General features: G+C 46.2%; 1 protein-coding gene across 2 annotated transcripts; it reads left to right on the forward strand.

The window, feature by feature from the left end:
• Positions 1–26,945, forward strand: USP14 (ubiquitin specific peptidase 14). 2 transcript variants are annotated; one of them, XM_032954573.2, is made up of 16 exons: positions 1–168; positions 2,137–2,282; positions 2,977–3,009; positions 3,782–3,886; positions 11,456–11,559; positions 14,289–14,347; positions 15,713–15,843; positions 16,227–16,307; positions 16,671–16,744; positions 17,479–17,593; positions 21,264–21,329; positions 21,492–21,584; positions 21,800–21,931; positions 22,148–22,214; positions 23,351–23,458; positions 25,945–26,945. In XM_032954573.2, exons 1-16 carry the CDS (start codon positions 153–155, stop codon positions 26,097–26,099), a joined length of 1,485 nt encoding a protein of 494 aa, XP_032810464.1. In that variant the 5' UTR covers positions 1–152; the 3' UTR covers positions 26,100–26,945. The 2 variants fall into 2 exon arrangements, with proteins under 2 accessions (XP_032810464.1, XP_075923282.1); XM_076067167.1 differs by lacking the exon at positions 1–168 and adding an exon at positions 233–383.
• Positions 26,946–27,671: the final 726 nt, after the last annotated feature.

Here is a 27,671-nt window from a genome sequence, read left to right on the forward strand (position 1 = left end):
CTCTGTGAGCCATTCTCTGCCCCACGCCTCCTCTGAGCCCGTTCGCCCAAGGCTGAGTTGTCGATCTCCGAGGCGTCGACACGGATCTGCCAATCAGCCCTCGCTGCCGAGCGCCGATTCGCGGCGAGCGTCGATCTCTGTCTCGCGTGGCGATGCCGTCTTATTCAGGTGCGCGCCCCGCGGGGCTTCCAGCCGGGGTCCCCGGGGTGTTTGTGGGGTCTCTGATACCCCTGTCGGGACCCAAGTGGCGAGACGATATTTATAGAGACGACCCGGGGTGCCCCGTGGTTCCAGAGCATCGGAGCAGCGGGGTCTTATAGGGAGTACGGTCTTGACTAGAAACCCCGCCGGGATCTGGGCTGGGTGACAGGCTACCGTTTTAGGCAAGACCGGGGTCAGCGGCACTAGGCCGTTGGGTTTTTAACATTAAAATTATTGCTGTGAATTGTCTGAAATTTAATTAAATGTGCTAATATAAACAAGGTGTATATTTAGCTAAACCAGTGGTCGATTGTAATTACATTTGCAGCAGCATTATTAAAGTTATAATAGCACTTTGTTTACGAATGACTGAGTAAAATTTTTAATGGATCCACGTTTGGATTTGTGGCGGCTGCCTCATAACTAACAAGAGGACAGAGTTTCATTTCGAGACGTTTTATGAGAAGCTTGATGTGGGGAGGTTTGTGCAAGGACGTTGTGGACGAGGGATGTTAACTGTGGGAGATATTTGATGTGGGAAATGTTCACTCGACATGCTCACGGTATGAATGATTAAACATGGGACGTTGGAGATGTTAGGGGTGGGAGATGGTTGATGTGGGAGTTACACGGGAGGTACGAGTTTTGGGAGATCTTTGCAGACGGGGAGATGTTGATGCGTGAGATATTGGGGATGAGAAATACTTAGGTGGGAGATGCGAAAAAGTTCAAAGCAAGAGAGCTTGAAATTGGAAATGTTCCGGGAGAGAGATATGCATGAGGTGGTTGCTAAAGTGGGAGATATTTGGTGCGGAAGATGTTCACACGGGAGATAATTCAGGGGGAGATGTTGATGCGGGAGATGTCCAAGTGAGAGACGTTCCCTACCGCCACCGCCATCAGCGGTGGGCGCGCGGCCTCGCGCTGCCGTTTGCCGAGTCACAGCCCGGGAGGGTTCGCGCTGCGGCTGTGGAGAAAGGCCCAGAGAACTGAACCCGCATATCCGTGGATAAAGCAGGGCCATGTGCTTCTGTCCCACACCGTAAACTATCATCGTCAATGTGATTTCCAGGGCAAATGGTCATTAAGGCGGTGCTCATCTTCTGTTTACACCACTGAGCCAGTGGTGGAAATCATGCATTGCTGTGGCGGGAGCGAGTATAGCTATAGGACGAAAAAGTGGTACTCATTGTATTGAGCCCAGGGGGATGATGAGCTGGGTCATCCCCAACTTGGATTTGACCTCGCAGTCTTCGTCTTCCGATTGTGAATCACTCTCCACCGCTGAGCCACCTGAGGCACCTAATCTTAAACCATAATCCCTATTCTAGATTTAAAGCTTTCGTGACTGCAAGGATCCACACTCTTTGGTTCTATTCGGTAAAGCCACGTAGGTATTATTTACCTACGTGGCTTTACCGAATAGAACCAAAGAGTAGCATAATCCCTATGTCTAACCCTAAACCCCAACCGTAAACCTGAACCCGTAACCCCTGAGTTTAGGTATTAACCTAAACTCAAACTCCAAACCGTAACCTGTAACTTGGAGAGCAGCATGCCTTAATGTTCCATCAGCTGGCACCCAAGGATGGTCTGTGTAACAAAATTGGTCTGAGTTTGGATTTAAACAAATCTGTAGCGACAGTAGTAGCCACTTTCTTGATAACATCAGACTGGAGAGAACTTGGTTCACATATGCTGTTGGCAAGTTTTAATGATTTTTTTGGCCAACAAGCCATTGTTTCTGTCACTAACAAAGGGATAAATCGCGAGAGTCAGCTGTTTCATATAAAGAGAATCTAGCTCAGAGTTTTTGAGATTTTTACATGAGAAGTGTTGTGTGATTGTGTGGTTCATGAAGTGCGGCGACGTAATGTGCTCGTACGTGTGGTGCGTGGTACGTGATGTGTGGTTGTTTGGTTGCGATACGAGCAGTAAAGGTGAAGTGGGGCAAGGAGAAGTACGACGATGTGGAGTTGAACACGGACGAGGTTCCCATCGTCTTTAAGGCGCAGCTCTTTGCGCTAACGGGTGTGCACCCAGATCGCCAGAAGGTGATGCTCAAGGGCGCCACACTGAAGGTGAGAGGGTAGGCAGGAGCAGCTGGGGGTAGCTCAGTGGCACTGGGAAGACAAAGCACTGGATGTGTGTTAAAGAAAGATGTAATCAATGGTGGAGCCAAGAGTTTCAGGTAGGGGGGCCAACCCCTCCAACAATGAAAAATGATAGGAGTTGTTAGTAAGTAAGGATTTGTCCCTTGCTTTTTATTCGACGCGTGTGCGGCGATGGCGCAGCCATCAATCGATGGTCGAATTCGAACCGTGTGTGATCGGCACCGCGCTCGCTGAAGGTGAATACCTTCAGGGAAGTCGGGTACTGTATACGCAACTACGCACAATTCTGTGAGTCACTTATAACTGCTTTGCCGTTACTTATTGGCAATTATGGAGTCAGAATATTGCCCTATCATCTCATAGAGTCCCTGGCACATAATAATATGCTACACAGTGGCAGTGGGGATCGCAAAATGACGATTTATTACTAATAACTCCCAATGATCCAATCGAAATTAGGGATTTCTATCGGATCATTGGGGAGGACACGTGCCACCCCACCCCCCCACTGGCTCCGCCAGTGGATGTAATGATCTGTTAATTCATCCATTAAAATCGATTATTTTGGTCATGATGCATGTATCGATTCATCCGTGTGAGAATCAATTCCTTACGATGTGAATTATAACGGTCTAATTCCATTGCACGGTCTCTATTGTAGGATGACGACTGGGGAAACTTCAAATTAAAAGATGTGAGTATGCACACCTTGTTGTATGTTGGTTTTTATTACTATTTGTCGCTCTACTTATTACTGTTTCCGTAACCCCAGTGATGAAAGAAACTTCACTGCATGATTTTGAACTTGCGAGAACACTGCTGTGCTGTCCTCTTCGTTACAATCACGATACCCTCCATCAATCTTAGTCTCTACCTCTTCCGTTTTCCTTCCACTTTACAAAACAAGAAACGTTTCTCCAAATGTTTTATATCACACTGATAGCTACGTGTCCAATATACTAGTTTCCATCTTAATTTTACCATTTATTGTATAGCTATTTCATCAATCTCTCGTTGTGACACTCTCAAAATATTTTATTGCTGTTCACAGGATGTGCAATAGCACATTGCCATCTCTGATCATCATTGTCCTGCAGGAGGAATTCTTCGTATGTCAGGGTTGAATACAACAAAGGGTCGCTGATGTGTCTCGTGTGTGTGTTGTACGTGTGGAGCTATGTTACAATGGTTAGTACACTGCTAAGAACCCTATAATCTGAGTTCGATTCCTGGCAGAGGCCAATATCAGTAGCGATTTTCTGAACCATTTCTGACCTCCCCTAGGTAAACTCAGCCTGTGCATAAACATGAGCACTAGGATGGGTGTGGTTCTGGCCACACCATCCCCGTGCCAGCCTAAATATGTTCTTGTTCTGTATTTTAAAGGCTACACGGGGGCTAATTTGCACGTGTAATTGTGCCTGCGCCCTGTTTGCCATGTGTATTGCATGCGCCGTGCCTGGCAGGGCATCACACTGCTGCTGATGGGCACAGCCGAGGCGCTGCCCACGGAGCCGATTGAAAAGCCCGTGTTCATGGAGGACATGTCCGAGGAACAGCTTGCCTCAGCTGTGAGTGTCCAGGGTGGCTGCTGCCCTTCCCCCTACCTTGAGCTGCCAAAAATGTTGACGTGTGGAATTATAGATGTATATATATTTTTATGTATGCCAACAATTTTATCCCGATTGTGTGATTGGTGTAATGTCAAGAGACAAATAATATATCCAGATATGTCGCAGAGCAATGCATCCCTCCGTGTTAGAGAATAGTTTAGTTTCAGTTTCATTTATTTGGTATAACCCTGTGAGCCATTCTGCTCTTGAATCGGGTGCAACCGCAACAACAAAAAAAAACATGAACAAGAAAACATCTTAAAGTGACTTTGTGCATGTGCAAACAGACAATCCAAGAAAAAACATCAAAATATTCCTGAAATAGCACCGTACATAAACGCTGTGTGCAAAAATCCCAGTGGGATGCAAGTCAAACAACAACAACAAGAAAACTTAGATTAAGGCCATCAGTCTAACTCCGTACTACAATAAACAAAAACATGGCCAAACCAAAAAACTTTAAGAAATCACTAAAATAAAGCTATAAATGCAATGTAACAGTGATCATAGGAACTGTGACCGAATTTTTAACAATAAACTACATAAATAACATGTAACACCAAACCCTCGAGCCGCAGCTGGCTGCATGAGTCACTCGACAAACAACAGGAGCATCAATAGGAGTATCACATTTTTCAATGCACCTTCAAGATCAGCACACTAAATCAAAATACAGATAATACTTTGCAGCGGTCATCCGGAGCGAAACATTTCATTTTATTTTAGGCCACTGAATAGCAGTGGCAGCTAGGGGTGTACAACTCCTCTAGAGCAGTTTTGAATGAAGATCTCATAGATAGTGATTCAAGTTGCAGTTTATTGGCAATAGCATTCCAGACCCTGGGGGCATCAATAGCAAAGGCCCTTCCTCCGGTTTTTGTACGGCAATAGGGAATGTGAAGCTGGTAGATGAGCGAAGACCTGAGGTCAAATTTGTTCTTTGAAATAGAGAGGAGATCCAGCAGGTGGTCTGCGGATTTTCTTGTAAGTACATCGTGAATAAATAAGATCTGGTGTACAAGCCGTCGAACATTAAGAGATGTTAAGTTTGACCCAATGTAGAGATCACAGTGGTGAGTCCTATATGGGCAGTTCAATGCAAATCTTAAGGCCGAGTGATAGATGGAATCAAGCTTCTTCAGTACAGTACTTGGGGCTGATTTATACACGATATCACAGTAATCAAGTAGAGGCAGTATGGTAGCTTTTATCAATTCCAAACGGAACATTGGGGGGAAGCAGTGCTTGTGTCGATACAGAAAACCAATTTTTATTTTTGTCTTTTTACCAATATAATCAATGTGATCTTCAAAATTCAGTTTTGAATCCAGGATGACCCCAAGATTCTTATAGAACTTGACTTGCTCTATTTGATCATTATTTAAGGAATGTAATTTGGGAAAAATAACTTCCTGCTTTAGTCCCAGTGAGAAGCATAGCACCTTGGTTTTGGAGGTATTTAGGACTAGTTTAAGAGCAACTAGCTGATGTTGTAGTTTGTTGAAATCACCCTGGAGCTTAGCAATCACGTCATCCGGAGAGCGGCCAGCACTAATCAGTATCATGTCATCTGCAAAAAGATTTACCCTGGAATGATCCAGGTCAGTGCCCAAGTCATTGACATAAAGAGAGAACAAGAGGGAGCCGAGGATGGAACCCTGTGGAAGCCCTTTTGTTATCTTAACACTGTTTGACCTCCAACCATCTGTGAATACAGTTTGGGTGCGAGAAAAGAGGTAATTTTTTAACCATTTTACTGTGTTTTTGGAAAAACCGAGGCAACTTAGTTTTCCAAGCAAGGTGTTGTGGTCTACTGTATCAAAAGCTTTGGACAGGTCAAGAAAAAGACAGGCACAGTACTGCTTATTATCAAGGCTACTGTAAATTTGATTCAGAGAGTCTAATGCAGCAGATGTGGTGCTGTATTTTTTTCGGAACCCAAATTGTTTTAGATGTAGTAGATTGTTGGTGGACAGGAAATTGCTAATTTGGTAGTTCAATAATTTTTCAAAAATTTTCATTAATGGGGACAAAATTGAGATAGGTCGGTAGTTATTTGGATCATCTTTAGGGCCCCCTTTGTGAAGTGGACGGACATAGGAATGTTTCCATTCTAGAGGAACTGATGCTTCTTTGATGGACAGGTTGAAAATATGGGCTATAGGTTTGTATGTTAGGTGACCAACAGTTAGTAGAGCAAAGACAGGAAAACTATCTGCTCCGGTAGAGGAGGACCCTTTGAGGTGGGACAGCTGTTTCAGAAGATTACATTCGTGGATTGGCTGGAAACTAAATTCGTTTAATGTTTGGACAGGGGTGTAGGAATTTTAATGACCCCCAGAAGAGGATATCACAGAGCTGCTTAATTTCTTTCAGATTAACTCTGGTCCACACAGTAGGGTCTAGATTTGTACTATGCATCCCCTGAGTGGATCTCCTAGGCTACAGACGTGTCATCGACTTGGCCCTGTTTATATTGCAGATACATGCCGAATTGGGGGGTGGTTAGGGTAATTATGGTCCAATTTTTTACACGTTTTTAGTGTAAAGTTTTGTTGCTATTAGTGATTTATCTCATATAAAACCAGCCAGATTGATTAAAGCATTGCATAAACTTTTATGATTAAAGCCAGTGCTACAAGGTTAAGCCCTGTTGACCTAGGTAATGATGTCATACATCATGCCTTCATCGTCCCTCCCGATGACATGTGACATATTTCATCACATGGCTTGGATCATATCGTTATTATTAATCATTATTTTTCCGAGGACAAATGCATGTTGGAAATCGCTGCAGAATTTGTGCTTATGCGTGGTTCTTCTTACTTGTCCACTCACGTGACACCGCTCCCTCGGAACACTCCACGGGATTCCACACACTCCCGAGCCGTATGCATTGACACATATGCGCGCGTGACATTTGAAACATTTTGGTCACCTTGTCGGGGCAGGCTGTCTTATCGTAGTCGTGTCCAGACGTGGCTGGGCCATAGCAGCCTGGGCTTGAGCCTGGTGGGAAGGTAGCTGCTGGGATTATTTTCTGTGCACCGGGCTGTTCCCTTGAAGATTTGAACCCAGGTCAGAGTGTAGTATAACATGTCATTTCTTCGCACACGAAATCAATTTATAATGCAGCAGAATATATATTTTCCTTAAACCAGTGCAACTTGGGTCATTGCTTATGGAATCTACGCAGCCATTTACCCAACCTCTTATGCTGTTGGTAGAAAATAAAATAGCAGATCTTGCAGGGTATTTTAGTACACACAAACACAATCTGAGTGTCTTAGGTCTTACAGTTCTTGAAACATATTCTTGGTTCTTTCGGTAAAGTCACGTAGAAGGGAAACAATAAAATAATAAAAATATAAAACAATAAAATTCTCACGACGTTTCGACTGCAACACAAGCGATCATCATCAGGTGTGAAAACCACAGCAAGAAAGATTGAAAAAAGTGGCGTTTTTTTTAATGTTAGCACCACGGAGAGTGATTTGGCAGTTATTCAGATGGACGAGTCCATCTATGTTCGGAAAAGAGGAGGGGGGAGACGAAAATAATGGATGCGGTCTGAAAGCCACTGTAAGCGTGAACAATCAAGACACGAAATGGTTGATCAAGTCCTTCCAATGATTGCTAAGCCAGAATCCATCTTCTCAGTTGAAATTGTCTCTGTGTTTGTATATGTGGATAGCCTCATGAACGGATCTCTCATGGTAGCCAGATGACTTGCAAAGAACCTCTGTCTTGGAGAAGTCAATGTCATGTGAGCCTACTGAATTATAACAGTGATCTGCCACGGCCGAGGTGTTGGTCCTACCGTGTTTTAGGTCTGCTTTGTGTTCACGAATGCGGTCCGAGACATGTCGTTTGGTTTCTCCAATGTAACTACTACCACAGAGGCAACTTAGTTTGTAGACGCCAGGGTACTGTATGTCCGGAATCACATCTTTTACAGACGGAACCAGATCACGGATTTTATGTAATGTGTTGAATCGGACCTGGATCTTGTGTTTATTCAAGATTTTGGAGATCTTTTTTGTGATCCCCGCAATGTAGGGTAAAGTTATGGTTTTGAAAGACTCCTCAAGAAGGTCCTTCTTCATGGTTGGAGTGATAGCTTTGCGGATTGTGTAGTCGGAGTAACCATTAGCCTTAAGAGCTTGGTGTACGTGCTTGAGTTCACTGGCTATGTGTTCCTGGTCGGATATGCATTGGGCTCTATGGTGCAGAGTCTTGATGAGGGAATTCTTCTGGGATGGATGGTGGTGGGAATCCGGTTTCAGATAAGCATCCGTAAGGGTAGCATTCCTGTAGACAGAGTAGCTCATTGAACCATCAGGTCTCTTTTTTATTAGGACATCCAAAAAAGGTAGCTTGCCATCTTTTTCGACTTCCATGGTAAATCTGATGGCTGGGTGTATGGAATGAAAGTGGTCGAGGAATTGGTCTCGAGCAGGCCGGCCATGTGGCCAGATGACAAAAGTGTCATCCATGTACCTCTTCCATAAGGTTGGGCGCAGAGTGGCAGTCTGGATGGCGTCAGTCTCAATTTTCTCCATGAAAATGTTGGCTACAACCGGAGATAGGGGGGAGCCCATTGGGGTGCCCTCAGTTTGTTTGTAGAAAGTTCCATTCCAAGTGAAGTATGTATTGGTTAAGCAGTGTCTCACCAGGGGGGGTACCTCAGTGTTTAGTCCTTGATGAACCAAGTCTTCAATGATGGCGATGGTGTCAGGTACAGGAACTTTGGTGAATTAGGAAACTACATCAAAACTGACAAGCAGGTCATAGGAATAGGTTTTATCCTTTTAACTGGCACAAAAACTGACACCTTTATTCAAGGCATCATGTTTGCAATAACCACAACACAAGCAGTCAAAATGCAAACAAAAAAGACAACTCTGATAATAATATGCACCGTCCTTGAATTTGACCGGTCCACACCCGAGACAGCCCCCCCCCCCCCCCAGAGCCCAGTCTCCACCGGCGCTGGACCAGAAGACGATGGTGGAGACTGGGCTCTGGGGGGGGGCTGTCTCGGGTGTGGACCGGTCAAATTCAGGGACGGTGCACATTATTATCAGAGTTGTCTTTTTTGTTTGCATTTTGACTGCTTGTGTTGTGGTTATTGCAAACATGATGCCTTGAATAAAGGTGTCAGTTTTTGTGCCAGTTAAAAGGGTAAAACCTATTCCTATATCTTGTTTCTGGCAAAGGAGGTCTCATAATGACAAGCAGGTCGTCCGGGGACAGGGAAATACCCGTGATTGTCGATACCAGGTGAGTAGAATTTTGTACCGCAGAGGTGGTTTTTCCAGTGAAAGGCCGCAGGATTTCAGACAGAAAACGAGCCAGTTTGTAGGTGGGGGAGTTGATAGTAGAGACAATGAGACGAAGGGGTGTATCTACTTCATGTATTTTTGGTAAGCCGTATAATCTTGATGGCCTGGCAGCAGAAGGTTTCAACGAGAACTGTTTGGTTTGATCAATTAATGCGGTTGAATCAGAAATGATTTTGTTGGTTTGTATGACGAGGCTGTTGGTGGGATCTCTTTTTCTTTTTGTATAGCTGCCATTGTTGAGTAATTCTTGAATTTTGTTGTTATATTCTATTTTATCCATGATGACAGTGGCATTGCCCCTGTCGGCTGAGAGGATGACAATGTCATCCCTATTTTTTAATTTATATCATTCAAAACGCTCATCTTTGCTGAGGTTGCTAGCTGGCACACATAGCCAGTGAACTCAAGCACGTACACCAAGCTCTTAAGGCTAATGGTTACTCCGACTACACAATCCACAAAGCTATCACTCCAACCATGAAGAAGGACCCTCTTGAGGAGCCTTTCACAACCATCACTTTACCCTACATTGTGGGGATCACAAAAAAGATCTCCAAAATCTTGAATAAACACAATATCCAGGTCCGATTCAACACATTACATAAAATCCGTGATCTGGTTCCGTCTGTAAAAGATGTGATTCCGGACATACAATACCCTGGCGTCTACAAACTATGTTGCCTCTGTGGTAGCAGTTACATTGGAGAAACCAAACGACATGTCTCGGACCGCATCCGTGAACACAAAGCAGACCTAAATCACGGTAGGACCAACACCTCGGCCGTGGCAGATCACTGTTATAATTCAGTAGGCTCACATGACATTGACTTCTCCAAGACAGAGGTTCTCTGCAAGCCATCTGGCTACCATGAGAGATTCGTTCATGAGGCTATCCACATACAAACACAGAGACAATTTCAACCGAGAAGATGGATTCTGGCTTAGCAATCATTGGAAGGATTTGATAAACCATTTCTGGTCTTAATTTATTGTTCACGCTTACGGTGGCTTTCAGACCGCATCCATTATTTTTGTCTCCCTCCTCTTTTCCGAACATAGATGGACTCGTCCATCTGAATAACTGCCAAATCGCTCTCCGTGGTGCTTATGTTAAAAAAAGCCACTTTTTTCAATTTTTCTTGCTGTGGTTTTCACACCTGATGATGATCGCTTGTGTTGCAGTCGAAAAGTCGTGAGAATTTTATTGTTTTATATTTTTATTATTTTATTGTTTCCCTTCTACGTGACTTTACCGAAAGAACCAAGAATATGAATCCCTGCAGTCACGAAAGCTTTAAATCAAAAGTTCTTGAAACATTAACTTATGAACACTAACATGCTTGTTACTCATGTAATGCGTTTCTGTTGTACCGAGAGAGAAGTGGTGTCAGTTGATTTCTCTATGAATGTACTTTTTGGTGACATAAATATTTCTTTTTTCTTCTCAAAATTGCACTAAATTGGTAGCGTTGCATTGGGTTGTGTGGGGGTTGTGGTGGTTAAGATGGCGTGTGTTTAGTGCTTCCGTTTGTATGGTTATGTAGCAGAGCACGTGGAGACATGTCAAGCACGTCCAACCACAGTAGATACATCTGTAAATGTGTTCATGGTACACTACATGCCTTTTTCTCCCTGTGATGCACACGCCCACGGTTTCCAATAGGCGCTGCAATAAACGAATGCGTTTAAACACCGTTTAAACACCATATCAATATAAACTGCACGGTACACCGAGCATTGTTGTTAGAGTTTTGAAATTATATTAGAGTTTTGGATAATTGTTTATGAAATTAATGTTTGACTCCGAAAGTCACTGAAACAATGATGGAATCGGGTTAAAGTTTGGTAGCTATTTGAACCGATTGGCATGCATTGCCGTTCAAACCGCATGGTGCGTTCCAGTGAAGATATGGAATACGTGTTGAAAAATGCACAGTCCTCTTGTCAGTCAAATTTGGAATGAAGGCCTCACCACAAGTGGCTTATTACTTGGCTCGTTGGACCATATTTCACCACATTGAAAGTTGGAGGTTGGTGAAGGTTGATAAACAAATTGTCAATGTATTTTTTGGTAATATTTTTTTCTGAACGTCATTATGGACAACGCTCTGATAAAATTCAATTACCAACCCCAGTTGTGGTCACGCGTGCGTGTGGTGCACATTGGCGTGTGCGATTGCAGCTGGAGCTGCCACCTGGCCTCACGAACCTGGGGAACACTTGCTACATGAACGCCACGGTGCAGTGCTTGCGCAGCGTCCCCGAGCTGCGTGACGCCCTGCTACGGTAGCGCCACCGCCAGCTGCTGTTGCTGGGCCAACTTGTCTCAATACTCACACACATATATAAATACAGTTATACATGTACTCATTCTCCACACACAAATACCACCTGCCCACCAGTCACAATATACCTGCATATATGCATAGATACAGATACACACATACACACACCTACAATGACAAAGATCCCTTGTATAGCTTTAACAGACTGTGAGGACAAGTGCTGTTAGAGAGCACCTGTGAAGGCCAACATGGCACACGAGGGGGTGGGTGGCCAGCACCACGCTCGGCCACTTTTTTCTCCCTTGGCCATGTTTACACATCACCCCAGGTACTAATTTCAGGCTGAGATGACCTAGGGGAGGCCCAGGACTGGTTCAAATATTCATCAACAATGTTGGCTGTGAGCAAGAATTGAACTCGGGTCACTGGGTTCATAGCACAGTACGCTTACCACTACACTACCACATCACATTATACGCATATATACACATCATACACTCAGATGAAGATCCTCTATATTTCCTCCACAGACCCTTGGGGCAAATGCTATTAAAAAGCAACTATTAAGTTCAGAATGGCACTCGAGTGGGTGGCGTGCCTGGTACCAAGTCTGGCTGCTTCTATCTCTCCAGCAATGATGTATACACACCACTCCAGGTTCCCGTGTTACTGCTGAGTTAATCTAGTCAATGTCTAAGACTGGTTCAGATATTCGTCACTGATATTAACCGCATACACACACACATACAAATTATTTGTATGCATGTACGGACATAAACACTTTACACATAAACATGACCCATATACACAACCAATACTCTGTCCTTGCACGCAGATACAGTGAGGGAAAAAAGTATTTGATCCCCTGCTGATTTTGTACGTTTGCCCACTGACAAAGAAATGATCAGTCTATAATTTTAATGGTAGGTTTATTTGAACAGTGAGAGACAGAATAACCAAAAAAAATTCAGAAAAACGCATGTCTGGAGACTGGCTAGACAACTCCAGGACCTTAATGTGCTTCTTCTTGAGCCACTTCTTTGTTGCCTTGGCCGTGTGCTTTGGGTCATTGTCATGCTGGAATACTCATCCACGACCCATTTTCAATGCCCTGGCTGAGGGAAGGAGGTTCTCACCCAAGATTTGACGGTACATGGTCCCGTCCATCGTCCCTTTGATGCGGTGAAGTTGTCCTGTCCCCTTCGCAGAAAAACACCCCCAAAGCATAATGTTTCCACCTCCATGATTGACGGTGGGGATGGTGTTCTTGGGGTCATAGGCAGCATTCCTCCTCCTCCAAACACGGCGAGTTGAGTTGATTCCAAAGGGCTCCATTTTGGTCTCATCTGACCACAACACTTTCACCCAGTTGTCCTCTGAATCATTCAGATGTTCATTGGCAAACTTCAGACGGGCATGTATATGTGCTTTCTTGAGCAGGGGGACCTTGCGGGCGCTGCAGGATTTCAGTCCTTCACGGCGTAGTGTGTTACTAATTGTTTTCTTGGTGACTATGGTCCCAGCTGCCTTGAGATCATTGACAAGATCCTCCCGTGTAGTTCTGGGCTGATTCCTCACTATTCTCATGATCATTGCAACTCCACGAGTTGAGATCTTGCATGGAGCCCCAGGCTGAGGGAGATTGACAGTTCTTTTGTGTTTCCTCCATTTGCGAATAATCGCACCAACTGTTGTCACCTTCTCACCAAGCTGCTTGGCAATGGTCTTATAGCCCATTCTAGGCTTGTGTAGGTCTACAATCTTGTCCCTGACATCCTTGGAGAGCTCTTTGGTCTTGGCCAAGGTGGAGAGTTTAGAATCTGATTGATTGATTGCTTCTGTGGATAGGTGCCTTGTATACAGGTAACACGCTGAGATTAGGAGCACTCCCTTTAAGAGTGTGCTCTTAATCTCAGCTCGTTACCTGTATAAAAGACACCTGACAGCCAGAATTTTTTCTGATTGAGAGTGGGTCAAATACTTATTTCCCTCATTAAAATGCAAATCAATTTATAACATTTTTGACATGCGTTTTTCTGGATTTTTTTGTTGTTATTCTGTCTCTCACTGTTCAAATAAACCTACCATTAAAATTATAGACTGATCATTTCTTTGTCAGTGGGCAAACGTACAAAATCAGCAGGGGATCAAATACTTTTTTCCCTCACTGTATGACACACAACATATACGCACATATAAATATAATGACACATCCAAACACCAACATTACACGCACGCGCTCAAATACCTTACGCACATATATACAATACACGCATGTAAATGCATGCATATGCAATTGAATACCACACACACATTTGATATATATATGCACAAATACTCGCGGAGACAATGGAAGTTTTTAAGTACATTCTGTAACAGTTGCTGTGGCATGATGTAAGGCTTATCTTCTTATCACTCTAACCAAACAGTGATGGTTGTAGCTGCCTTAACGCATGAGGTGTGAGTGTGCACGCATTCATTCTGACTCTCGTGTGATGTCAGAGTGTTGGCCACCGCTGAGCTTTTCTCAAATTTGTTCCAACGTCTAATCTCCCATTATAAGTCTGGACGTGCGCTTGTGTGTCTGGTTTTAAGTCTGCAATTCAAAACAGCATTCGTAGACTTATATTGGATCCATAGAGACAAGCGATGAGACGAGTGCGATGGTAGGAGTTTGTCGCTGCCAGTTTGCGAGTGGAGGGCTCACTGACGATGTCGTGTGCCCCACAGGTACTCGGACAACATGCACTCAGGGGGAATTGTCCTGCTAGCTCAGTCCATCACAGCAGGTACCCGCCACAGCCCGCCCCATGCGCCATGCAACATCATGTACCCGCGTCACCTGCCGTTACGGTTTTTGATTGTTGTGTATAATCGCGTGTCATGAATAACCATGCAAAACAATCTACAATAAATCTGTTGTCGGTTTACCACACTTATCAAGAGGCCTAAGAATAGTCCAGCCCTGTGCGTGTGTAGGAAAGTGTTCTCACACATTTTCACATGCTCTTACATACTCCCACACAATGCAACAACAGCAACAGCAGTCGCCATTTGCCACTAAGTGACGGCGATGTTATCACAGAGGAGTGAAATATGCAGTGCGCACAGTTAACCGAGGGCAACTGAGGGCAAACAGGTGCGCGTGTGCAACGTGAGGGTTGCGCGTGTGCAACGTGAGGGTTGCACGGACAAGCCGCCAGTTGTAAGGGGCGAAGCAGGTGCAAACGGGGTCGACCGGTTGTGCACGTTGAGACCGGAGGTGTTGCCAGGGAGACGGGAGATAATGGTTGATTGATGGGCCAACAGGCCCCGGCCTGGCGAGAGCTTAGAGACGCACGAGAGGTCTCTGATAATTAGCAGAGGGATATTAGGGCGTGTGCGGGAGCGGAGAGGGAGTTGTTGCCGGGGACCGAGTGTGAAGACATCTCGCCGCTGCCGCTCCAGCCGTAAACGCAACCTCAACCCTCACGCCGTCGCCGGGTGGGTGGTGGCTGATCCCCCCGCCCGGGACAGACGGCTGAGCGGGTCTGAGAGAGCGTAGGTGAGGGCAGCGGTGGAGTTGTAGAGACGCTGAGTGCGGAGTCGCTGTGTGCGGAGATGCTGTGTGCGGAGTCGCGGAGATGCTGTGCGCGGAGTCGCTGAGAGCAGAGCTGCGGAGTGCAGGATAAGTGAGGTGGAAGGTAGATAAGAGTGGGGAGAAATTAAACACAAGTGACCACATAGATAGTTATAGGAGTGCCTACAACTGGTGCAAGAATAGGTGAATAAAGTGTAAGCAGGTGACTCTAAGACACTGCACATGTGCCAGGCTAGTTGCACATCGAGGCCACATGAAGTGGCTAAGGCTCGCTGACAGGTCACAGGACATTCTCAGGTGTTATGGGTTAACTGCCTGAGATGACTTGACAGATGCACCAATCGGTCCACTCGTTAATAAAATCAGACCGGATTTGTTTGATCAATTCCATGACTTTTGTAATCGATTATCAATTCCATGAACAACCCTGTCTGGCAGCATCGTTTGTGACAAGACACAGCGGTGCGGCGCTGCTGCGATGTCACTTGTGAGTCCGGCATAGCCCCGCCGAGTCTCAAGACTCTTGTTCAGGAGGCACTTGCTTGTGACCTGACGGAGTGCTGCTGACTTGCAGGAATCCGCGACCTGTTTGTGGCGATGGACCACACTTCCGCAAGCATCCCCCCTGTCATCTTGCTGCAGCTGCTGCACATGGCCTTCCCACAGTTTGCCGAGAAAGGAGAACACGGGCAGTACCTACAGCAGGTGCGGGCTGGCAGCCACGACGCACTTGGGCCGTAACAACGTGTCACTACGTGTCAATTCTCAAGGGCCATGGCATGAAATATTAGCCTACTACCTATGTTTTTGGTTGAAGGCAGGAACTTATTTTTTTGTTGAGTCACAGGGGAGCGGTGGTGCAGTGGTTCACACTGCGCTGTGAACACATCCACCTGACTTATATGTATGTTAAACTTATTTCCTACAGTACGTAGCCAGCTGTACTAAACGGAGGTGCGGAATCTCAATCGGTGCTGACAATCGAATCACTAGCGGGAAGGTGGGGTCGTTGGATAAATTCACGTACCCCGTAGCGCTATTGCGCCCGTGTCTCCCGTCATCGTGCCCCATCGCATGTTCCTGGGCAGGACGCCAACGAGTGCTGGGTGCAGATCATGCGCATGCTGCAGCAAAAGCTACCACCACTGCAGAACTCGCCGAGTGCTGAGGTACGTACAGCGCAGCACTTCCATCTCCACCGCTCTCGCGTGTGCTGACGGATGGACAGACAAACAGACGGACGGACGGAGCGACAGAATGACGGACGAAGTGACAGACTGACAGATGGATGGGACTTTCTGACGGACTTCTGGATTGACGGACAGACTGACTTTTTGACAGACGGGATGGGGATGGACGAGATTCCAGTCCAACTATCAGATGAACGTATCAACTGATAGACAGACGGACCGAAGGAAAGGGTTGTGCCCGCTTGTGTGTTCACGAGGTTACAGTGGACGGCATGTGGCGTGGGGAAACCGTGGATGCCGGGCGTCTCGTAGACCATGCGTGCATGCCGCTCTGTGTTGCAGGAGGAAGGAGCGGAGGGCGCGACCTCCAGGAAGAACTTCATCGACGAGTACTTCGGAATCGAGTTTGAGACCGAGTATCCTGATCGAGCGGAGGCGTCGCGCTCACAGGGAGCCCCCCAGGTCTTTCGCCTCACCGGGGGTTCCCAGGACCCCGTGAGACAAATACAAGGAGCCTGCGTTAGCAGTGGCGCACAAGCACGCGTGAAAACAATACCATGCTTAAGCCTTCAATGAACACTATGCATAGTGGGGGCATATTTGGGACTATGGCCCTATGGAATAGAGGACAGGAAGTTTGAGTTATGTTTGGGATGTTCCAGGCATATAAATGAGTAGCAAGTAGGCCACATGTTACTACATATCTCCTCAACCAATCGATTTGGAACTCACCGATACCGGTTCCCCAGATCTTTGTACATTTTTTTAAAGGTAGGACCAGCACCAAATATTGGACAAAAAAAGCGTGATTGTACACCATGAAACGTAACGTTGCGTAAGAGCGTGATTCACGCTTGAACGCGAACTCGCAAGTGCATAGGCATGGCTGATGTGCTTGTCTGTTTGCGCTAGTGCGCCAGCGTGTTTACATGTGCACAGCTTTTTAGTGGAGCTTCTCTGAATAGATCGGCTTGCGTGCTTATTTAAAACATTGTGACCTTCGAAAAACCAGGTGTGGTTTTGGTTTGGGTCAGGTTGACTGTGTGCAGCACTTTCTGATTAGCATGCTGGTGGTGGAGGCTCTTGGGGGTGGATGTGTATGAGCGGAAACGCCAGAGGTGTACTCCTTAATACGCGCCGCGCCGACCAGGATGAAGTGCGCCGAGTCTGAGGAGGAGGAGGTCACCAAGGGACGGGAGACGCAGATGCAGCTCAGCTGCTTCATCAACCAGGATGTTAAATACCTGAGCACAGGGCTCCGGGGGGTACGTAGTCTTGCACACGCACCGGCGCGCACGTGTAAGCGTGCAGACACGAACGAGCCGAGACAGACTGCTGAGGGGACTGATACCCTTTCAGACACCTTTGCCAGCACCCGCTAAGATCCAAAGTTCAAGTCCGGGATCCAGCCGCCTATTATTAGACTACGTTCTAAAGTTAAGTGAGTTTATGATCTCAACAGTGTGCAGACATCGTTGCTCTCGTCATCAGCTGTGATCTACCCACTGCTGGATGAAGGACTCCCCAATCGGTCGGCATCTCTCGCGGTGTCGCGGTGCCACAATCGTTCTAGCTCTGTGCATGTAATGATCTCACCGCTCTATTGCCATGCGATGAATGATCTTCCCAAGGTCAGCACCAAATGTGAATAACAGCCATTCATGTGACTTGAGAGCAGTTCCATTTCCTGAAATTTCCTTTTTCCCCTCACCAAGCTCCTCCGCGGGTCGTTCTTGTAAACAGCTCACACCTGAATGTTTCTGACCCGCATCAACAAATAAAAACAACAAACAATATCTGCCATCATGCACAGCCACTTTTGACTTAAAACTTTCGTGACTGCAGGAATTCATATTTTTTGGTTCTTTCGGTAAAGTCGCGTAGATAGAATAATAAATAATATTCTTGGTTCTTTCGGTAAAGTCACATAGAGGGGAAACAAAATAATAAAAATATAAAACAGAATTTTATTGTTTTATATCAGGTGATGATGATGAATGTTTGTGTTGCAGTTGAAAGGTGATGAGGATTGCTTGTGTTGCAGTCGAAACGTCGTGAGAATTTTATTGTTTTATATTTTTATTATTTTATTGTTTCCCTTCTACGTGACTTTACCGAAAGAACCAAGAATATGAATCCCTGCAGTCACGAAAGCTTTAAATCAAAAATAATAAATAAAGTGATTAAAAATAAAACAAATATAAAAATAGTAAAAAAAAATAAAAAACACTAATGTAGGACTGTAGCTTGGTTCTTAATTGGAGTGAGTGTACTGGCAATCTATAATGTAGAATGTAGCCAGGTTTTTAAGTTTGGTGAGTGTACTAGTAGTCTATATAGTCTATATCAGGGGTGGGCAAATTTTTTGACTCGTGGGCCACAATGGGTTCTAAAATTTGACAGAGGGGCCGGGCCAGGAACAGATGTATGGAGTGTTTGTGTGAACTAATATAAATGACATGTAAAAATCATTACATGAAAGGATTTGGCCTTTAACAGGTAGCAAAGCATTTATTTGCAAGGCAATTTAACAAATTGTACGAACATGAACAATACAAAAACATGTCATAACTCCCGGTCAAAGTGCGCCATCTAATGGAGAAATGGGGGCATTACAGGAGAAAGGTAAAATTTAATTAAATAATAATATTTGGACAAGTTCGGCGGGCCGGATTAAAAAGCCCAACGGGCCGTATACGGCCCGGGGGCCGTACTTTGCCCATGTCTGGTCCATATAATGTTTTCCTGATGACGACCGCTGGTGTTGCGATCGAAAAGTCGTGTTTTTTTATGAAAGAACCAGCAATAAGTCTACATTATAGACTGCCAGTATGCTTACTCAGGTTAAGAACCAGGCTACAGTCTACATTATAGACTGCCAGTACACTCAGTTTAATAACCATTGCTACAGTCTACATTACAGAATGCCAATACGCTCACCAGCTTAAAAACCAGGCTACAGTCTACATTATAGACTGCCAGGACGCACTCCGAGGTTAAGAACCAGGCTACAGGCTACAATGGTGTTTTTATTTAATTTTTTATAATTTTTTATTAATTTTATTTTTAACTGTTGTTTTTCTTCTATCTACGTGACTTTACCGAAACAACCAAAGAATATACTCTTTGGTTCTATTCGGTAAAGTCACGTAGGTAAAAAATAAAACAACAAAAATCACGACGTTTCGGCCACAACACAAGTGGCCTTCTTCAGGTGAAGCAACAGAACTGTCGGGACGACAGCACTTCAATGACCGCTGCTAAGATTCGCAGTTTTTTTTAAGCTTGGTGGGAGGAGCAGGGCGCCTTGACAAAGGAGTTTACATATCATAAATAGCTGTGTTCAAGTGTTGAAGCAGCAGGGTGTTAGTCAGAAAATTAGCTGGGGGATTAGCATGTTTTTGTGTAGAGGATGCGGAGGATGGGTCACTGTGTGTGTGCAATAGAAATGGAAAAAATTAAAGATCGGCAAGATTGTGCTGTCAGGGGAGAGTAGAAAAAAGGGTTTAATAGAAAGTTCGGAAGGAATATGCTTGGTATACCATTACTTGAAATTGCTGTTAGAAATTAGTTGATGTTTGGTATGATTTAAAACGTCTTTCCAATGGTTGCTTAATTTGAAACGACATCTCTGACCGAATTCGCGAGCGCAAATCAGATCTGAAACACGGCAGAACGAATTCATCTGCTGATCATTGTTACAACGCTATGGGTGATCATGAGATTGTCTTCTCTGATACCAAGGTTCTCTGTAAACCTACAGGTTATCATACTCTTTGGTTCTATTCGGTAAAGTCAAGTAGGTAAAAAATAAAACAACAAAAATCACGACGTTTCGGCCACAACACAAGCGGCCTTCATCAGGTGAAGGGATCATGCTGTCTCGAGGACACCGCTGGAGTGAAACACAGCCACGCTCAGACCGCGGACCTTTAAGCTGTGTGCGAGGAAACAAGGTGCCTTGACAAAGGAATTAGCATAAAAATTAGCATTTGATTGGCCGACTTAACATAGAGGTGGTGTACATGCGAGTGGACTTGCCGTTTGGCGCGGGGGGGGGGGAGTTTACCTATTGATAGTGTGAAAAGGGAATTTTTAAGAGCTGCGAAAGTTTGGGGTACCACTACTTGAAAAAGATACTGTACCATTGAAAATTAGTTTAATGTTTAGTTCGATTTAGAACATTTTTCCAATGGTTGCTTAATTTGAAACCAGGTTATCACCAGAGATTTGTCCACAAAGCCATTCAGATATACAAACACAGACATAACTTCAACTGAGAGGATGGTTTCAAATTAAGCAACCATTGGAAAGACGTCTTAAATCATACCAAACGTCAACTAATTTCTAACAGCAATTTCAAGTAATGGTATACCAAGCATATTCCTTCCGAACTTTCTATTAAACCCTTTTTTGTACTCTCCCTGACAGCACATTCTTTCCGATCTTTAATTTTTTCCGTTTCTATTGCACACACACAGTGACCCATCCTCCGCACCCTCTACACAAAAACATGCTAATCCCCCAGCTAATTTTCTGACTGTAACACCCTGCTGCTTCAACACTTTAACACAGCTATTTTTGATATGTAAACTCCTTTGTCACGGCGCCCTGCTCCCACCGAGCTTAAAAGACGCTACGAATCTTAGCAGCGGTCATTGAAGTGCTGTCGTCCCGACAGTTCTGTTCCTTCACCTGAAGAAGGCCACTTGTGTTGTGGCCGAAACGTCGTGATTTTTGTTTGATTTTTTACCTACGTGACTTTACCGAATAGAACCAAAGAGTATGGATCCTTGCAGTCACGAAAGCTTCAAATCTAGAACCAAAGAATATGACAGCCACTGTTAGGTGGTGTGGGGAGAGTCCTCCATCAGGAGCACTTGTCCGCGGTGCTTAGAGCCGCCTGCTTGACTTATGCTTTTGTCTTTGTTTTAGCGTCTCCAAGAAGAAATTACGAAGCGGTCGGCCACGCTGAACAGAGACGCACTGTACATTAAATCTGTGAGTACCATCACACAATTTGCCGACGGGCACTTGAATGCAGTGGCGCACACATGACTTGGGATCAAAACTGTTTTTGTCACTTTCTCATGGCCCGTCGGCACAACCTCTCGCAGTCAGACCATCCACGTGCCATGTATGTGCGTGTGTGCGACGTCGCAGTCAAAAGTCAACCGCCTTCCAGCCTACCTCACTGTGCAGATGGTCCGCTTTTTCTACAAGGAGAAGGAGTCTGTCAATGCCAAAATCCTGAAGGCAAGTCTTGTTCACACCTGAACACACCTGATCATACCTGGGCATGCCTAGTCACAACCGAAATAAATCTCGCGCATCTGTGTCCACGCTCAAGTGTGTACGTCTGTAGTGTGTGCATGTCTGCCCGTGTTGTGCATGCGTCTGCCGGCGCGCATACGTAAGTGTGTGCGAGTGTACGTGCGTGCGTGTGTGTGTGAGCATACGTTTATGTGCAGGACGTGAAGTTCCCGCTGATATTGGACGTATTTGAGCTCTGCACGGCGGCGCTGCAGGAGAAGATGATGCCTGTGCGGGTCCTCTTCAAGGAGATGGAGGACCGCAAGGTAGAGCAGCAGCAACAGCAGCAGGTGAGCACTGGGATCAGAGTACTCTGTCTTACTTGAACCCCCCATACAACATTTGAACCCCTGGATCTTACCGTAAACATAACCCTCGTATTTATATCCTGGAGTCCAAATAATATCAAGTTTTTTGACCCCAGGGTTCAAAATAATATCTTACTGATGGATGCTCCAACCGCCGATGGGTGGCAAATGACCTTTTGTGTGACCTCTCCCGGGCAGGCCAAGGGCGCCGTGTCCAAGGAAACAGACAACAAAGTGAAACTGGAGCCCTACTCATTCCCTGACGGTGAGAGATCACTCAGCTCTTCATTCATGCCATTGGTTGGTTACGCCACAAGGGAGGAGGCTTAGCACCAGGGGAGTAATGCTGCACCAGGGGAGTAATGCATTGATTACAGTGAGGCATAGCGTGCAGAAGTGCAGAAGGGCCATTGCTCGACATGTCGCCTGTCATCCATTTCCTGTAAAGGCACTGTTATTGATGAATTTGTTGAGTTATTGCTATTTGTGCTTATTCACCATTACCACAAATAAACGTGTTTATATTAATTACAGTGGATATTTATGCTCACGAGGCATGCTCTGAATTGTGCGCTAAACAGTATTTTGCGTATTAATTTGTGTGAGTTGTATGTAAATGGGGATGCAAATTATTCATCCTCCCAACACATTTGTGAGAGTGATCGTGATTTGGGGGTCACAATTCTATACGAGAATATCCTCTGTCTGGTATGCCTGGCGTGCTTCCTTTGGTCCAGTTTCATCCATCTCGGTTTTCCCAAGTAGCTGGAAGGTAACATTTGCATGTAATGTATAATTTGTTGCATACGTTGTAATGAATTCACCTCCACGAATGCTTTTACACTTGCATCATAAAGCTTATGAATAAATTTTAATCAACAAATCGTTTGATTGCTTTGCAATTGAAACTCTGCAGCTTCACAGAAACCCTGCATCCACGAAAGAGTCTGTGTGCCACAACGGCTAAAAAAAGATTTGAATGCGAAATCAAATCATGACCCTGAATCGTGCCGACTCATTGATTCGTGGGAGGCAGGATCAATCATTGAGAGTCTACTCAGGTGCCCGGTGACATTTCCAGCTCGGGCTGCTGATAGACTGACGCCTAATGTAGCCCACCCTTTGAGCGCAGTGAAGGCAGCAGCAGCAATCCTATCGCTGTCCCTGTCAGATGTTCCCCGCGGCCCTAGCGAAAGCACCTTCAAATCGCGACTGTTGACCCAGCTAATTGCCGGCCCACGCAGACATTAATGAGTTCACTTTCACCGCTGATCCGTCTCGTCGGTAAGTTGTAATTAAAATTGGTTCAGACACCCGGTATCCCTGGGAGCTGATGACCTTTTCATGTTCACCCCCACCCCTCTTGCCCGCTGCCACCTTACCCTTTCCCTCCCCAAACAGACGTGGGCTCCAACAACTCTGGGTACTACGAGCTGTCGGCCGTGCTCACCCACCAGGGTCGCTCGAGCTCCTCGGGGCACTACGTAGCCTGGGTCCGCCGGAAAGAGGGTACACATTTGCACACGCATGTACACATACATGAACTCTGTGCAGACACACACACCAATGTATACACACAAAGACAAAGAGCCCTCGCTGTTGGGCCAAGTGCTGTTACCGAGCACCTACAGTGAGGGAAAAAAGTATTTGATCCCCTGCTGATTTTGTACGTTTGCCCACTGACAAATAAATTATCAGTCTATAATTTTAATGGTAGGCTTATTTGAACAGTGAGAGACAGAATAACAACAACAAAATCCAGAAAAACGCATGTCAAGAATGTTATAAATTGATTTGCATTTTAATGAGGGAAATAAGTATTTGACCCCCTCTCAATCAGAAATATTTCTGGCTCCCAGGTGTCTTTTATACAGGTAATGAGCTGAGATTAGGAGCACACTCTTAAAGGGAGTGCTCCTAATCTCAGCTTGTTACCTGTATAAAAGACACCTGTCCACAGAAGCAATCAATCAATCAGATTCCAAACTCTCCACCATGGCCAAGACCAAAGAGCTCTCCAAGGATATCAGGGACAAGATTGTAGACCTACACAAGGCTGGAATGGGCTACAAGACCATTGCCAAGCAGCTTGGTGAGAAGGTGACAACAGTTGGTGTGATTATTCGCAAATGGAAGAAACACAAAAGAACTGTCAATCTCCCTCGGCCTGGAGCTCCATGCAAGATCTCGCCTCGTGGAGTTGCAATGATCATGAGAACGGTGAGGAATCGGCCCAGAACTACACGGGAGGATCTTGTCAATGATCTCAAGGCAGCTGGGACCATAGTCACCAAGAAAACAATTGGTAACACACTACGCCGTGAAGGACTGAAATCCTGCAGCGCCCGCAAGGTCCCCCTGCTCAAGAAAGCACATATACATGCCCGTCTGAAGTTTGCCAATGAACATCTGAATGATTCAGAGGACAACTGGGTGAAAGTGTTGTGGTCAGATGAGACCAAAATGGAGCTCTTTGGCATCAACTAAACTTGCCGTGTTTGGAGGAGGAGGAATGCTGCCTATGACCCCAAGAACACCATCCCCACGGTCAAACATGGAGGTGGAAACATTATGCTTTGGGGGTGTTTTTCTGCTAAGGGGACAGGACAACTTCACCGCATCAAAGGGACGATGGACGGGACCATGTACCGTCAAATCTTGGGTGAGAACTTCCTTCCCTCAGCCAGGGCATTGAAAATGGGTCGTGGATGGGTATTCCAGCATGACAATGACCCAAAACACACGGCCAAGGCAACAAAGGAGTGGCTCAAGAAGAAGCACATTAAGGTCCTGGAGTGGCCTAGCCAGTCTCCAGACCTTAATCCCATAGAAAATCTGTGGAGGGAGCTGAAGGTTCGAGTTGCCAAACATCAGCCTCGAAACCTTAATGACTTGGAGAAGATCTGCAAAGAGGAGTGGGACAATCCCTCCTGAGATGTGTGCAAACCTGGTGGCCAACTACAAGAAACGTCTGACCTCTGTGATTGCCAACAAGGGTTTTGCCACCAAGTACTAAGTCATGTTTTGCAGAGGGGTCAAATACTTATTTCCCTCATTAAAATGCAAATCAATTTATAACATTTTTGACATGCGTTTTTCTGGATTTTGTTGTTATTCTGTCTCTCACTGTTCAAATAAGCCTACCATTAAAATTATAGACTGATCATTTCTTTGTCAGTGGGCAAACGTACAAAATCAGCAGGGGATCAAATACTTTTTTCCCTCACTGTATGAAGGCCAACCTGGCATGCGGGGGGATGGTGTGGCCAGCACCATGCCTGGCCGCCTTTATCTCCCCATTGTTGATGTTTTTACACTGCACTGAGTACTTATTTAAGGCTGAGTCGACCTAGGGAGGCATTGGACCAGTTTAGATAATAGCACTGGCGCTAGCCATAAGCGGGAATTGAATTCGGCTCGATGAGTTTGCAGCTCAATGCATGAATCACTGCACCACCGCTCCCTAACCAGACACACGTACATGCCCACACGCAAAACTACTGTGTGGGCATGCATGGGACTGGACATCTGTGAAAGAAAGCTTTGGAGCTAATTGGATTCCTCCAAGATAAATATTCTGTTTCTGGTTAGTAGTGCAATGCGCTAACCACCAAGCCACCACCCCCTACTGCATATGCACATGTTACGGTATATACACTCACATCTGGCAACCCGTTGTCAATGCACTATTGGTTGGGGCCTGTCTGTGCTGTGTCAGTCATGGGGGTTGACTATTCCTCACACAGCAATGGGCAGCCTTCATCTAGCAGTGACTTGACAGAGGGGCTGAAATCATTACCTAATTATCCGCATCATAAGCGGATAATCTGCACGAGCACAGTTTGATCACAGAACTTCTCGGCCGCTCTACCAACTTCACTGGATAAGACGTCATTTGAAAGTTTACGATGTGTAGATTACGTGACAATGAGGTTGAAATTAAAGGAAGATGTTGACCTTTTGACTTCTTCTGTGCTCTCTGTGCCACTCGGCAGATGAGTGGGTGAAGTGTGACGATGACAGGGTGAGCGTGGTGCACTCGGAGGAGATCCTCAAGCTGTCGGGCGGCGGGGACTGGCACATCGCCTACGTGCTGCTCTACAGCCCCCGACGACTCGAGGCGCTCACCTTGTCCCCCCAGCCCCAGTGAGACCTCTACGGAAGGGATGGGAAGGGAGTGGGTGGGCAGGGCGGATGGGGGGGCTCGGATTGGCGATGTGAACGCACGAGCTGCCGTCGACGTTGATTCTGAGGTTGAGTAAATATGAGCGTATCGAGGGGGGCACCACAAAATTTGGGGCGGTGGGGTGGGGGGGCACCCATGCACCCTCTGTGTAAAACTGCACGAGTGGGAGCAGAGATTTGATATTGCGGGGGTTCGACCGTGCAACAAGCGACTGTGGAGTCTGGGCAAAAGGCAGAAAGTGATGGCAAGGTCGGCGACCTTTTCGGCTTGACCCTGAGTGCCTCCCCAGCCACTCCGTGAAGCTGCCTCTCAATAGAGGAGGGGGGCACAAATGGAGGGGTAATCTGCTTTTTGATTTCTGGGGGGCGGGAGCACAGACGCCACATTCCAGATGGGAGGGGGAACGTGGGAGTTTAAAACCGCGGGTTCACCCGGGGAGTGGTGGCGGCAGCAGCAGCAGCATCTCGTGTGTTGAGATTGGCTCGGTCGTGAGTCCAAGCTGCTGCTGCCCCTGCGCGATGGCGGTTGGCCCCGTCGCTCCCGGCCGTGAGTGCGCATGGTGTAGAGGGCCGTTCTCTCACAATGCGTCTGGTCGGGGGGCCGGTCCACTTCCTCTGCGGAAACAAAAACTCCACAGAGTCGCGTCGTCCCCGCCCCCCGAATACACGCGCGTGACGGTTGGCGCCGCACGCCCGTGCTCGTGTGAGGTGAATCTCGAGTTGGTGGTCGGCTCTGAGCGTCCGCGGTGTTTTCCTGCTTGCGGACAGAGGCTGCCAATAAATGTCTACATCGCTGATGTGTGCCAAGCGAGCCATGCGTCCGTTTAAACTGTGCGTCCCTCGACGAGCGTGTGCGTGTTTTGCCGCACTGCCGCGGCCTCCGTTTGTCTGTCTGCTCCGTCCTTCGGCGTAGGACGCATCATGGGAGATGGGGGCTGTCGTTGCATCAATACCCCCGTGAGATGCGCGGGGCCCTTGCGTGTGCCCCCTTTGGCCCGGCACAAGGTGTCCCAGGCCGCGTCGTTTGTGTGATGATGAGTATAGCGAGTAGCGAAGCTTCTTGCCACCTGTGATTCACCTTTTGTCTGATTTTACCCAGAGTCCCTCAGGTCCATTCAACATTCTCTATGGACTCTGCCCTGGTCCCACTGTGGAATCTTTTTCCAACTAGCGACCGTGAATAATCAGTAAATTAAAACTGCAATGTATTTGCCGCCAAAGAATGCGTGAATAATTTAATATCCGCAGTATTGATTGTGCGGCAGTAAATTCGTCAGCTTAGATTTCGCGCTGAGGAGGGGGAGGAATTGGTTCCTGGTAATGTGCCCACGTCGGCGCCTGGGACTCCGAGCCTACGGCGTTGTTGGTGCTGGCGAAGTGATTTGGGGGATTGGTGGATGCAGGAAGTAAATTAGATGGCAGTTGAATGAGTTGTGGGTGGTGACATGAACGTGGCAAGAAACTCTCGTGTCGTCTCATCACTGATCGAGGATGCGAGTCGATGCCACGTACAGTATTGGGTACGGGACTCCTGTCA

This window comes from Petromyzon marinus, chromosome 15 (genome assembly GCF_048934315.1).
Source record: "Petromyzon marinus isolate PM22_M1 ecotype Great Lakes invasive population chromosome 15, UKy_Petmar_22M1.pri1.0, whole genome shotgun sequence".
NCBI lineage: Eukaryota > Metazoa > Chordata > Hyperoartia > Petromyzontiformes > Petromyzontidae > Petromyzon > Petromyzon marinus.

Coding starts and splice junctions, on each gene's coding strand:
- USP14 (XM_032954573.2), top strand. Junction 11,560..14,288: donor CTGCGTGACGCCCTGCTACG/GTAGCGCCACCG, acceptor TGTGCCCCACAG/GTACTCGGACAACATGCACT. Junction 21,330..21,491: donor ACGCACTGTACATTAAATCT/GTGAGTACCATC, acceptor GCGACGTCGCAG/TCAAAAGTCAACCGCCTTCC.